Raw genomic sequence first — 13,590 nt, forward strand, 5'->3', positions numbered from 1 at the left:
CCATTCTCTTTTGTGTACACATTTAAAGTTGCATAAAATAATGAAATAATGAATAATAAAGAAATACAATGTACAAGAAATGCAATACAAGGCTATAAAAGCCGTTTTCGCATTTCCACTTGACAAAACCATGCAATGCTGACGAATGAGTTAAGATGAATAATAAGAAGGACAAAAACGAAAAAAAAAACAAAACTTTTGGCTCTTAACACTGGTTTCTCTGGCTATTTGAGTAAATAAAAACATAATACTTTTACATTTAAATGTGAATTTGCCGTCCACCACTGAACTCTCGGCCACCCTTTTTTTAAATAAAAATGCTGTCGTCACCCGCGCAATGATTTATGGGGTAGGATCGGGTAGGATAGTCCGCGAAGTGTCCATTTATGTATCCTTCCTTTCACGGGGAAATGAAGTGTGCATTTGGCGTCGCTTTTGAATTAGGTAAGCCTTCGTCGCGCTGCAATGACGCAACCGGCCTTCGAATACGGCCTTCGGAGGATGCATAACTAAATTGGGACAGCCTTCATCCCACCGCGATGACGCAATCGGCCTTTAAATGCGGTCTTCGCGGATGCAGCCTTTGAATTGGGACGTACTTCGTCGCGCGGCTGTGACGCAATCGGTCTTCAAATACGGCCAACCGTCCTTCAAATACGGACTTCGGAGGATGCAGCCTTCACATTGGGACACAGCTTATGTCTATAGGTTACTTGTCTTTTACTTTGTGTTAATTTAATTTGTTATTTATTAACTGAAACGTAAGAGTAATAAATTAAACCAAATGATCATACAATTAAAACATTTTCAGGGCTCGCAGTTAGGCTACTAAACCATGTTACTCGGCAGCATTTGTGTTTAAGCATGCTAAAATGCCTACGCGTGGCAAAAATAAACCATCGCATATTGAAGTCACGGGACATTGTGCAAAACAGCAGCAATTGCTGAATTTTAAAATGTAAGTTTACTATCTGTTTATTTAAAAAAAAAAGAAGCTGTCTCGATAGGGGGTCTGTTTTCATCCAAACGATTTCTGTAAACAATAGTGGAATGATTAAAACATTGTATAATGTGATAAATAATAATTAAAAGCAGAAGACGGTTTAAATTCATAGTGAACAACAATAAAATTAGTAGCCTTATTATTACTTTCTTGTGTTCCTCATCCTGGAACTGTAAAATGGAGATGTTCATGGTGTTACGAACTGCTCTGAGGCTTGTAGATGTAGATCCAAATGCAGCTTTATTAAGAATAGTCGTACAGGCAGGGTCGAGAATTGGCAGACAGGACAATGGAGAATAAACAAAGGGAATCCAAGAAACAGGCAGAGGTCAGGGCAGGCAGCAATAATCAGAATCCAAGAACAATCCAAAAATCAAAAACCAGAAAACAAACACGGAACGCTCAGAAATGCAGACACACAGTACAACAAGACTTCGCCGGGATTGAACAAATGAACCAGGTATATATAGACAGACAAACAGGATGATACACAGGTGAATGCTATCAGAGAACGAGCTACAGGTGAGTGTGATCAGTGAAGATGAGTCCGAGCAATGAGTTATGGGAAATGTAGTCTGAGAGTGATACAAGACTAATCTGGAGTGCCTTCTGGTGGGTATCAAGGGCACTCCAGCTGGTGACCGTTACACATGGTCTGACGACAGTTCAATTTTTAAAAGAAGTTAAGATAAAGTTCAAGTTTCAAGTTTGTGTTTATTTATATAGCACATTTAAAAGCAGCAAACAAGGCTGACCAAAGTGCTGAACAATACACATTAGGGCTGTTTTCGACTAAGGATTTTCATAGTCGAATCTGATTCGTTAGATTTTGCCGTAGTCGACTGATAGTCCAACCTTTTTTTTTTTAGTCTAGCAACTATATTTTTTCCATTTTAAACAAAAGAGATGGACGTATGCGCATTAGGCTATTCGTTCTGTGTGTTTGTTTTTCTAAACAGTTAGGCTATGTTTAGGTAGTATTTTTCATGTTTTTATCACACATCATGTTTTTGATGCGGTGGTGAGCTTGTAACTTGTAACTTAACGCGTTAGCCTAAGGGTAGCAGCGGCGCTGCCGAAAATGAAAAGCTGTCACAAAGAACAAATATAGCAAGGAGACATTTTAATTATTAATAAAAATGAATTTGACGATGCTGCGCGATCTTCGCATAGTGCATGAGCCAGAGAGAAATGCACAGTTCATTTCATAAGCAGAGAGCATTACGTTTTCTTTCGTTTTGAATCGTTCTATTTACAAGTAGACATTTCAATATAGATAGGCCTATATGTTTCAGGTCTGTGGAGTAGTGATGAGAAGTCCGGTTCTTTTCCGAGAAACCGGTTCTTTCGGACAGTTCGTTTTAATGAACCGATTCAAAAAAACAGTTCACTAGTTCTTTTACGTCATCACGTAATGACGTCAATTCTATCATCCCGGCGGATAAAAATACTTTAAATTAAAGGCATTTGTAATCATAACTTCAGTTAAATAATAGTACACATCATCATAATCATCTTGGATAAGTTTCTTACCTTTACATTTTGCAAACGAATCCTGCTGCAGCCTAGGCGATGTGCTAACGCGGATGTTTTACATGTTTTAAATATCTAAAATGCATAAATGGTCTTCATCATTTATTTGTTATTAAATAAACTTACATTTCACCGATTCGCCCTCTCATTTAAGTCCTGGGTTCACCCGTACTGCTGCGTGCTCATGTATCAGCACAACCCAACATTTTCGAACCCAACATTTTCAACTGCTACTGAGATTTTCGGTATTTGGCTTTACGTTTAAACTTAAGTTCCTGCTTTCCTATATTTGGTTCAATGCTAACCCAACCCTTATTTTGACATAATATAGACCGGATGTTAACAGTTCCTCAACCCCGTCCCTAAACCTAACCGTCACTGGGGTTAATGGCATTTATGACTGTTCCCTTACCATCCTAGGAAAGAAAAAGATATGACTTACCTCAACCCCATCCCTAAACTTAACCGTCACGGGGGTTAATGGCATTTATGACTGGAGATTTGACTGCGTGTTCACTTCAGACACGCGGAATGACGCGGACGTTAATGGTGTAGACATATACGCATACACGCGGATAGCTCAAAATGCATGGAGATAACACGCCACCTGACTCGAAAGTGGCGTATATGTTTACGCAAAAGTCATGATGTCATGTTGCCTCCGAACACAAAATGAGGATTTTTGTGTCATCTGAGCATTTTTTCCAGACAAAAAAACACATAAATCTCTTGTCTCAAGGGGATATGAGGGTGGAAAGCATGGTAATTCGAAAATACTACAGGTTTTCTACTAATACAAAGCTTTATGCTAAATCCTGAAGTATCCCTTTAAGACTTTTATATTGCTCTTACGAAAGGTTCTAGTTTACTCCAGTAACTACTTCTGCAGAATGAGAGGACAGGATAGAGAAAAGCATTACTCAGATTATGCAGATGATCCCCCAGACATAAGCTGTGAAATGTTTTATTAGCAGTGCTGTCTCGCTGCCTTATAGAAAATAAGGCACAGGTGTACACCTGGAGAGGTCTTAGTGTCATAAATTAGTAAAGTATGAAACAACATCCTAGTGTGCCAATCCTTCTCTGTTTTTTACTGGTCAATAGTCAACAGGAGATGATTTGGGAACAAAAGGACAAACCACCAGAGAGCTGTTTTCTTCCCCCAGTTCTGGGCCATTACAGTCATATTCAACAATCCAAAACACATGTTTCATTGTTTTAAAAAATGCTCTCTTGCCCAACACCAGATAAATCTTCATATTTGAGAAGAGTCAGTTGGCCAGACATGGCATTATGACGCACTTTGATTCAAATAAAACATGTTCAAAAAGACTGCATCGACCCTTTTTCCTGATCCAGTCTGCCAGAGCACCCAGCTTTACATTACACAGCCAACATTACACAGAATCATCTGGTCGAGGAGAATGCTTTGTCACCGAGTGCGTTCTCTATGGCATAACTTGGCAGATTGTTTCAAACAGCTTCAAAGTAATAAACAAGAAAATAACAAACGCTGCAAAACTTTAATTTCAGCTGTAAAGCAGTTCTAAAGAAGACAATAGTGCCATTGATCAGCTCAATTCTGACTCAATGGTGATTCAGTTCAGTTCAATGAGTGTGAATTTAGCAATGTTCATTAATTATGAAACAAACCTTTATGATCCCATCCAACCTGTCTAAGAACCCAAACTCCAACAGTTGACAGTAGTGGAGAATGAAACCTTGGGAAAGACGAGGCTCAGTCGGAGACCCAGTTATTCACTGGCATAAATGAACAAACACTCCATGATTTATGATTCCAGGCTGCATCACAAATCATCGTTTTGTGGACTTACGTTATGCAGGTTTTTGAGTAAAGCTTGCTGCTTGGAGACCAGATTTAAGTGAGATGGTCTCAATATGTGGCGCAAAGAAAAAATACATGTTTACAAAGGCAGCAAAAGAGAATTGCCATTTATGTAACTTTTTTAATTCTGTCATTTATATGAAACCCCTACATATAACTAGTGGTGCAACGGATCATCATTGATCCGTGATCCGTTCGGATCAATGTCTTCGGTTCGGCACACACGTGATCCGCGGATTGATTATGAAAAAAAAATGCGCATGTTCAGTCAACACTCAGTTTCGTCATGGCGAGCGGAGGAACGGAGGAGCTTGAACGCCCCGCGTCATTTAAATCTCCTGTATGGGACCATTTTGGATTTCCCGTCAAATATAATGATGAAGGAAAGAGGTTAGTGGATAAAACCGAGACGGTGTGTAGGCACTGTGGCACAAGAAAGCCATATGACAGTGGAAACACGTCAAGCATGGCCACGCATTTGAAGCGACATCACCCCGGTGTTTCACTGACAGGAGTGAAAACGAAGGCAGCTCAACAACCACTTATTACCGCGGCATTTAAGCAGCCCCTAGTTGCACAATCAGACCGGGCTAAAGCCATTACAAATGCTATCGGTGTGTTTATAGCTGCAGACATGAGGCCATATTCGGTTGTGCAAAACGAGGGCTTCAAACACATGCTGAAAGTGCTTGAGCCACGTTACGACATCCCATCGCGCACCCACTTTAGCGAAAAGATTGTGCCAGATCTTTATGAGCAGGAAAAGAAAAAAGTTGTGGATGAACTATCCCGAGCATCCTCTGTTGCGCTCACGACAGACGGGTGGACGTCTAGGGGAACGGAGAGCTATGTGACGATAACCGCTCACTTCATCACTGCAGACTGGCAGATGAGAAGTCCGGTGCTGCAGACACGCCCACTCTACGAGAGTCACACGAGCACTCATCTTGCGGAGGTTCTGATACAAGCAGTGGAGGAATGGAAGTTAAAGAGGCCCAGTATTAATATCCCAGTCACAACTGATAATGCTAAAAATCAAATAAATGCAGTGAATGAGGCAGGACTAGGCCCACAGATAGGGTGCTTTGCACATGTAGTGAATTTGGCATCACAGAAGGGAATCTCAGTCAATAGGATGGACCGCCTCCTTGGGAGGATTAGGAAGGTGGTTTCCTACTTCCACCGAAGCACAACAGCTGCTCATGTGCTTAAGACGAAGCAAGAAATGCTAAAGCTGCCTATTCATAAGCTCATACATGATGTCCCAACAAGGTGGAACTCCACTTATGATATGTTGGAGCGTTATCTGGAGCAGCAGGCAGCTATTTACTCTGCATTGACCGAGAAGACCCTGAAAAAAAATGTCAAAGACATCACCCTGTCTGATGATGATATGAGAGTGGCAGAGGAAGTCATCCAGGTGCTTAAACCCCTCAAAACCGTTACATCTCTGCTGAGCATTGAAACTTCACCATCTGTGTCAATGATCCTGCCGCTGAAAACAAAAATTCTACAATCAATGGCCCCAAGTGTGGAAGACAGCACCATTACTCAAGATGTCAAGGCTGCCATTAGAGAGGACCTGAAGCCCAGATACACTTCACCCCCTTCTCTGCAGGACTACCTTAATATATCTACTGCCCTGGATCCAAGGTTCAAGTCCCTGTCTCACATGGACCCTGCCCTATGCCAGAGGACATACAGTGACCTCACCACTGAGATTGTGAGCAGTCTGGGCACTGAAGACTGTGATGAGGTAAAGAAAAAGAATATTATTTAAAAATGATAAATTTAAATCTAAATAGTTTTTTCCCCCACAGTAATAATGGCTTTGTTTCATTAAATGTTATTGCCACATTTTTCATGTCTATGAAACATAAATAAATAATAAAAAGAAATAATGGGTATAATTAATCAACTATTTTTTTTTCTGCAGGGTCAAGCTGCAGAGCCAACAGGAGCAAACTTGGATACATCTCCTCCACAAAAGAAGTCGGCAATGGCTGAGCTTTTTGGTGAGACCTTTGCCAGCAAAGACATGGACAGCAAGACTCCTGCTGACATCATCAAAGAGGAGGTGGCATCTTACCTGGCAGCAAGCAGCATTACAGTAGATGATGATCCACTGACATGGTGGAAAAGCAATGAGTGTAAATACCCTCATATTGCCAAGATGGCAAGATGCTATCTCGCTGTGCCAGGCTCTTCAGTTCCTTCTGAGAGAGTGTTCTCAACAGCAGGGGACATAGTGACCGCAAAGAGGTCCACACTCTCCCCAGAAAATGTAGACATCCTTGTCTTTTTGAAAAAGAATTTGAAATTATAAGCTTAGATATGCTTTGCTTTCTTTCTTTTATTCTTTGATAATGTGGACAGGATTTTTTCATTATCCATATTTCAAGGAAGATTATGTGCTTCTGTTGCACATTAAGTTGTTTTTTTATTAATGTTCATTAGTCCATGTTTAAAGAAAGTCTTTATGCCATTTTATGTTGCACTTTAAGTTTTGCATAAATTAAGTTAAAAAGAAGATATTATGCCTTGTGCACTTTAAGTTGATTTTATATATTTTATTTTAATAGTTTAAAAATAATATTAAAAGTTTATTAAAAGTGTTAATAAAAAAAAGACAAAACTTTTGTTTATTTGTCTTTATTTTAAATTTTTTGCTGATCCGAAAAATGATCCGATCCGTGACTCTGATCCGAGGAACGATCCGATCCGTGAGTTTTTTGATCCGTTGCACCCCTACATATAACCGATATGTAATCAGGCTAATCATATCATATAATCAGGCTATGTTATCCTGTGTTGTTGTCGTTTTTGTCAGTGGCCCAGACTACCAGGATGGTGCTTGTGAATGACCACAAAAAAGGAAACAAATTGTTAAATGTTTGTAATTGTTTGTAAATGTTGGTAAGCAGTGGTGGTTCTACTTTGAATTACACCCAGGGCGAGACCCCCTTCGAGCGCCCCCCCCCCCCCCCCCTTAAAACATTTGCATATTAGGCTACTGTAAAAAATCATAATTAAAGTTGATTTTAGTTGATCATTAAGAAAAGTTTTAGATAATATGGTGACCAAAATGATCACATACACAGAATATTGTTCAAAAAGCCTAATACACAGTTAAATCAATTCACCAAGTTAATAACATTAAAGATTTGTTTTAAAGGAGTGTCTTTCATCTTACCTACTAAACTTAAAAAAGGTTAACACACAAAAAAGGTTTTTATATAAAGATAAACCTCAAATTTCAGCATTGAAATCATCTCTATAAAAAGAATGAGTCAATAAAGATACATTCCTGACATTTATAATGCACAGTGGCTTATCTTTTATTATTAATAGTAAAATTCGTACAGATTTTCCCATGGCTGTCGTTGCTATAGAACCATGCACTCATTACACTGCGCTCTCCACAACGACAAAGGAGTTTTAGTAGCTAATGTATTTCCACCACAGAAAAACGCTTGCTGTAGCTCTGCTAAAATATTTATTTACGGAGAAGAGAAAAACACCCAAGTGTTTGGGTGCGCGTGCTGAAAAGTTTATGAGCGCGCTTCCCGTGAGCACATAATGAGCGCGCTTCCCGTGCACCTATTTGAAACATAGAGGATTTGAAATAACGCCTCGAGGCGTGCAAAAGACGCAATACGTGAACTAATCAGGAGATCCCCTTGACATCGCTTCTGCGCACGGCACCTTCTCAGCAAGCAGGGCGCCATTGCCAATAATTGAATCGAAATGATAAAAAATAGAAAAACTTCGCGGCACAGAGTATTTTTTTAACTGCTCGTGCCGCCCCCCATGTGACATGAAGAAATGCCGCCCCGGGCGACTGCCCGGTTCGCCCGTGCCTAAAACCGCTACTGTTGGTAAGAATGTGATTGTGTATTATTGTGACATAATGCTAAATGCTGTTTGTACTGTTTGTTCTCAGGACCCCCTCGAAAACAAGATGTTACATCTCAAGAGGCTATCCTTCAAATACATTTCAACACAAAGCACAGTTCTGTTATTTCAAGTCATTTCAATAAAATATTGTTTTAATATTAACAATGCCTTGTCATGGTTGAATCTCATGCAGCTAGAAGCTACAAAAACACCTCACTGGCCTATGAAGCACAATGGAGCATTAGGATGAGGTTTAAGACTTTGTATTACAACACCTAGAAATACATGAACATTACATAACATGATGCAGCAACGCTCTACTGAGAAATAATGTAAAGTTATGTTAGGAGAGTGTTATATATCTAGCCTAACACTTTGGGTTTTAGGGTTAGGACAGTTCTAGGTGGAGAAAATTGACACAAACTGTTAAAAGGTGTAAAAAGACAATAGACACAACTACTCATTGCCATCCTCCTCTCTTGGACATCGCTCTGGGTGTTCATCACAGACATTTACAAGTTGTGCAAGAAGCATGCAGCTGTGATTATCCTTACCACAATGTCCATCCTGGTTCTGCAGCTCTCTTAAGCGCCGCCTCTTGCACTTCATCCTGACAAATGCCTTCTCAATGATGACCCTCTCCCGACTGATGTTGTAAATTTTGCTGGTGGTCAGCATCGGTGAGGGCCCCGTTGTCACTCTTAGGTGTTACAATGAAGGGGAAGGCCTGACCAATATAGGCACTGTTCCCAAGCAGACGATAGTCCCCCATCTTCTCCTACCCTTCAGTGTAAATTGTGGAGCCCTGCAGCATCCTGGCATCGTTCACCCAAAGATGTCAATGAAGCGGCCATCCACCCTGGAGGAGGACAGAGTATTAGGACTTACCGTTGATGTAATCCCCTCCTAGTATGGGTGGCCTGTGGACCCTGATGTGGCAACCATCTATCGCTCCAATGACTCCATCGAGGCCAGAGATGCGCTGGAAGACAGCAGAAGACATCCTTTTCCCACAACCCCTTGGCCAAGACACAAAGTGTGTGCCGATCCCAGACATGATGGTCAACACATGAGGACCTTTTTGGGAACAGGCAAGAGGAGAAGTCCATGGCCGTGTTTGCCCTCCTGAAGCAGTCAAAGGAGCTGCTCAAACCTGGCTCTTCTGATCCAGAAATGATGGGCAAATGTTTTGTCATCCATATCCAGCATGATCTCCCACTCCGTTCCAGACTTGAGGATAATCTGCTGTCTGGACAGCCCCAGCTCTGGCCGACGGTGTTTTCAGTGCAGTGAATGTGTCCGCTGTCCCGCGCCCACATTCACTCACAGACATGATAATCCCTACGGGGATCACCCCGCTCGCTCTCTCTCAGCCGACTGCTATAAGGGAATCAAGCGCGGCAAGGCTGCCCAGCCCGCCTCATACACTGCAAGCACCATAGACAGTAAAAGCACAAGCACACACAATCTAAAGACACGGGAGGCTGACCAGTTGACTGTTTGTTGACTTTAATTTGCGACAGTGCTGCGGAGCTTGTGGCCTCTAGGGACGCTGGACGTGAAAATTACAGGTCGAGCACCATCTAGTGGCCAAAAGTTCTGCAGTGTGGCTTTAAAAGAGCATCTCAGTAATGTGATTGAGAAGAGCAAAAAAATACATGTGTCATGAGGATCAAGAGGCAGAGGTTCCCTCATCTCCCTACTGTCTAAAACGACCGTCAACTGTGTAATTGATACCATCCGGACCTTAATTCAGCAAAATATCTCCACTGAGATCCGGAAAGCTGGAATGTTTTCTGTCCAGCTGGATACAACGCAGGACATAACAGCGCAAGACCAATGCTCAGTCATTTTGAGGTATGTGACTGATGTTGTCAATGAGAGGCTTGTCGCAGTGGTCCGGTGCAGTACGTCCACTGGGCAGTCCTTTGTCAACTTGCTAACAGAGGTCCTTGAGCAACTGAAACTGGACTCAAGTCTGTGCATTGGAAATGCAACGGATGGAGCTTCAAATATGCAGGGGCAGTACAGAGGCTTCTCTGCACTGCTGGCATCACATTCCCCCAACCATGTACACGTATGGTGCTATTCACATGTTCTCAATCTTGTGCTGTCTGATACCACTCACATAGTGATAGAGAGTGGATCACTGTTTGATCTCCTCAATGATACAGCAGTGTTCATCAGGGAGTCATATCAGAGAGTGAACATTTGGGAGAAGGAGAGCCATGACAAGAGACACAGACGCATTGCTCCAATTGGAAAGACACGTTGGTGGGCTAAGCACGATGCTCTGAACGAAATTTTTGGATCATTTGGAAAGCCTCAAGACAGTTTGTACATTGATGTGTTGTCCATGCTCACAGCCATACAGGAACTGAAGACTGGCTTTGGTGCGTACATTTCCTTTCACAGAGGATACAAAGAGGGCCTACTCCGGTATGAGACAATACTGACAGCTCAATTATTCCTTAGGAGATTTGAGCAAACATCACCATAGTCAAAGTACCTGCAGACTGAAGGGATGGACATCCCCTCTGCCCATAGGATGGTCATGTTAACTCAAGATGCCCTAAAAAAGATGGCGAGAGATTTCCAGGCTGTCAAGGCTACTGCTGATGACTTTGTGAAATGGGCAAATGAAAAACTTGAGCAGCAAGATGAGGAGACCGACATTGAAGTGGAGGCTACACTGCCACAGAAAATAAGAAAGAAGAAGAAAGCCATGCCGGGTGAGATGTCTCAGGATGACGCCATAATTGATGCTGAAAGAGCCTACGAGGTAAAGGTTCATAACCAAATAGTTGATACAGCTATTGAGGCCATCCACCAAAGATTTCTGTCACATGGCACTCTTTATGTAGCCTGGCTGCGCCCTCCTACGCACTTCCGCTCAATTTCATTTTACTTCAGTACTACGTCTGGGATCGCTCCATATCCTTAGGTTTCCAGAAATCAATTTTTTGTAGGACCAATCAGCGAATAGAGGGAGTGGCTGAGAAAGATGACGTTGATGTAAGCGCGTCAGTTTGAGTTCAGTAATGGCAGCGGAGAAAGACGTGAGAAAAGCTATTCGGTCCATGGCTGGAAAAGAAACTGCCGAATATACAGAATTTAAAGCCGTATTGTTATCGTCTCACCTCTTGTTGCACAACTGAGGACCAAGTGAAGGAGGCAGAAAGTTTGGAAGTTTGTGCTGGGCATGATGACCGTGACATTTTGGACGGATGGTTTAGCCTGGTGTTCGCGGTGTTCGGAAGCCCCGAGTCCTGGCTGCTAAACTATTGTTGAAGATCCGCTCAGGAGTCATGTCAGTCGCTCATATTCCCAACTGTATATTTACTGATTCTTGTGATGAATAGAACATTTTGAGCCCCTTTGTGCACTCGTGCAGGAGGTTGGTGTGTCAGTTTTACATGTTGTAAATCATACAAATTGGTTGTGATTTTTTAAAAATAATTGTCATAAATAAAAATGTGAAAAACCATACTTTGAAGATATTTGATTTTCAGTTTTAGATGGCAATGGCAATTTGTTTTACTAAAAAAAACTAAATGCCACATAAAAATGTACAAACACATACTTTGAAGACCATAATTAAGGTAATTAAGAAACAATAAGACGTAATATGAAAAATTGTTGTTTATTACACATCTGCAGATAGAGACAGACTGATCATTCACTGTAGCTGCTACAGCATTTGCGGCAGATCAGAAAACGACCACAGCGGCATATTTGTAATGATTAGACACAGCTTCCACAACATAATCCTCTGATCATTCGGACTTGTTTCCAGCCATTTCGGCACGTGACATACGTCACTCACGACACCCCGTTAGCGATTGGCTATGGCAGATCGTGACCCAGATAGCAAACTGACATTGAATCAACGTGGAAATATGACATCGAAACAACGTTGATCTGACATTGTTTTGCTCATCTAATTAACCTTGAACCAACGTCAGACGCGTCATTCTTTCAAAAAAAAAAAAATTCAAAAATTCTTTCACGGAAAATCAACTTGAAATCAACGCGTTGTTTCAACGTTATGAAAGCAAACCGATTTTCGATTTTCATTTAGCTTTGAAGAATGCCGAGTCTGACGTTGGTTCAACGTTAATTCGATGAGCAAAATCAACGTTGTTTCAATGTCATGAGAGACGTCGTTTCCACGTTGATTCAATGTCAGTTTGCTGTCTGGGGAGTGACTTTGGGCAGATCCAATAGATTTGAACTTTAATAGTGAACCCGCCTACAAGGAAGGAAACGTTTCTCAATGGAGCGGTCCCAGACTCTATGTGGAAATGAAATGAACTAGAGTCTGGTTGAACCAGGCTACTCTTTATGCAGATTTGTCATTTCTGGATCCCAAAAACTTCTCCCTGATCCACAACCATGCTCTCCCTAAATCTGCACTTGACGACCTCAGTAAATGCCTAGTTAAATTTGATAGCAGGGCAACAGTTGACAACCTGCAGTATGAGCTAAAAAGCTTAGTGGGACAGTGGGACAAGCTGAAAGAGTCACCACTGGATGAATATATTATGGAGCGAATTATGTGCCTAAACCTCTCACACACTCAAAACTTTTTTACTCACACCCAATGATTCACAAACAAACTCAGTGTGGTTTGTAAATACAAAACATCACTCCCAAACTAATGCATATTGTTCTGCATAAAAACGTACATATCAAACAAATACAGTATGTTTTACATAGAAATGTATTTCTTCAATGACAAAAATATCAATAACAAGTAGAAACTAAAATCTTTCAAATACAAAACAAAATTTACTTTTCTTAGAGTGAAGACATGAAGTCATGCATCTGTTCACAAGTCATTGCTGTGATATGGCAGTTCATGATGTTTTCCTTTGACTCCGTGTGAACCTCTCGCACTACAGAGAGGAGGAGGCTCAGTCTCTCAGTTTCTCTCACTTTACACGCGTTTCTCGACGAATGCTGATGTTCTAAACCTGAGGGGACAAAGTGAAGGATACGACTGATGGATTATTAATTTCAGCATGCCATGTGGAGAGTGTTTCATGCGAATTAGGTAAGTGTTCTTTATAGCCTACTCTTTCTGTGGTATTATTGTTTTGCTAATCCGTCGGCATCTCCGCAGTTAAATCGAGATATTTACTATATGACACGATTTTCAGGTTCTGTAGCCTATTATAATATGTATTATAATTTCTGTTTTACTATAAGTTTGTATATGGTCATGAAATATAGGCCAATTAATATAAGGCATAATATTCGTAAGAACATATTCCATTGTATTTAGGTACAATATCAACATTCAACTGTC

General features: G+C 41.2%; 2 protein-coding genes across 2 annotated transcripts in view; both read left to right on the forward strand.

Annotated features, from left to right (window-relative positions):
- Positions 1-13,590, forward strand: part of igsf10 (immunoglobulin superfamily, member 10) — a 75,571-nt gene that overhangs the window by 44,201 nt on the left and 17,780 nt on the right. Inside the window, exon 2 of the mRNA XM_089120826.1 lies at positions 13,184-13,335. The gene's annotated coding sequence lies outside the window, so the exon portion shown is untranslated. The remainder of the gene's footprint in view (positions 1-13,183; positions 13,336-13,590) is intronic.
- On the forward strand, positions 5,369-6,708 carry LOC120484611 (E3 SUMO-protein ligase ZBED1-like). The gene is made up of 2 exons (XM_089120839.1): positions 5,369-6,130; positions 6,326-6,708. The coding sequence occupies exons 1-2, from the start codon at positions 5,518-5,520 to the stop codon at positions 6,706-6,708; spliced, it is 996 nt and encodes a 331-aa protein (XP_088976965.1). The 5' UTR covers positions 5,369-5,517.

Source organism: Pimephales promelas, chromosome 16 (genome assembly GCF_988280905.1).
Source record: "Pimephales promelas chromosome 16, fPimPro1.hap1.1, whole genome shotgun sequence".
Lineage (NCBI taxonomy): Eukaryota > Metazoa > Chordata > Actinopteri > Cypriniformes > Leuciscidae > Pimephales > Pimephales promelas.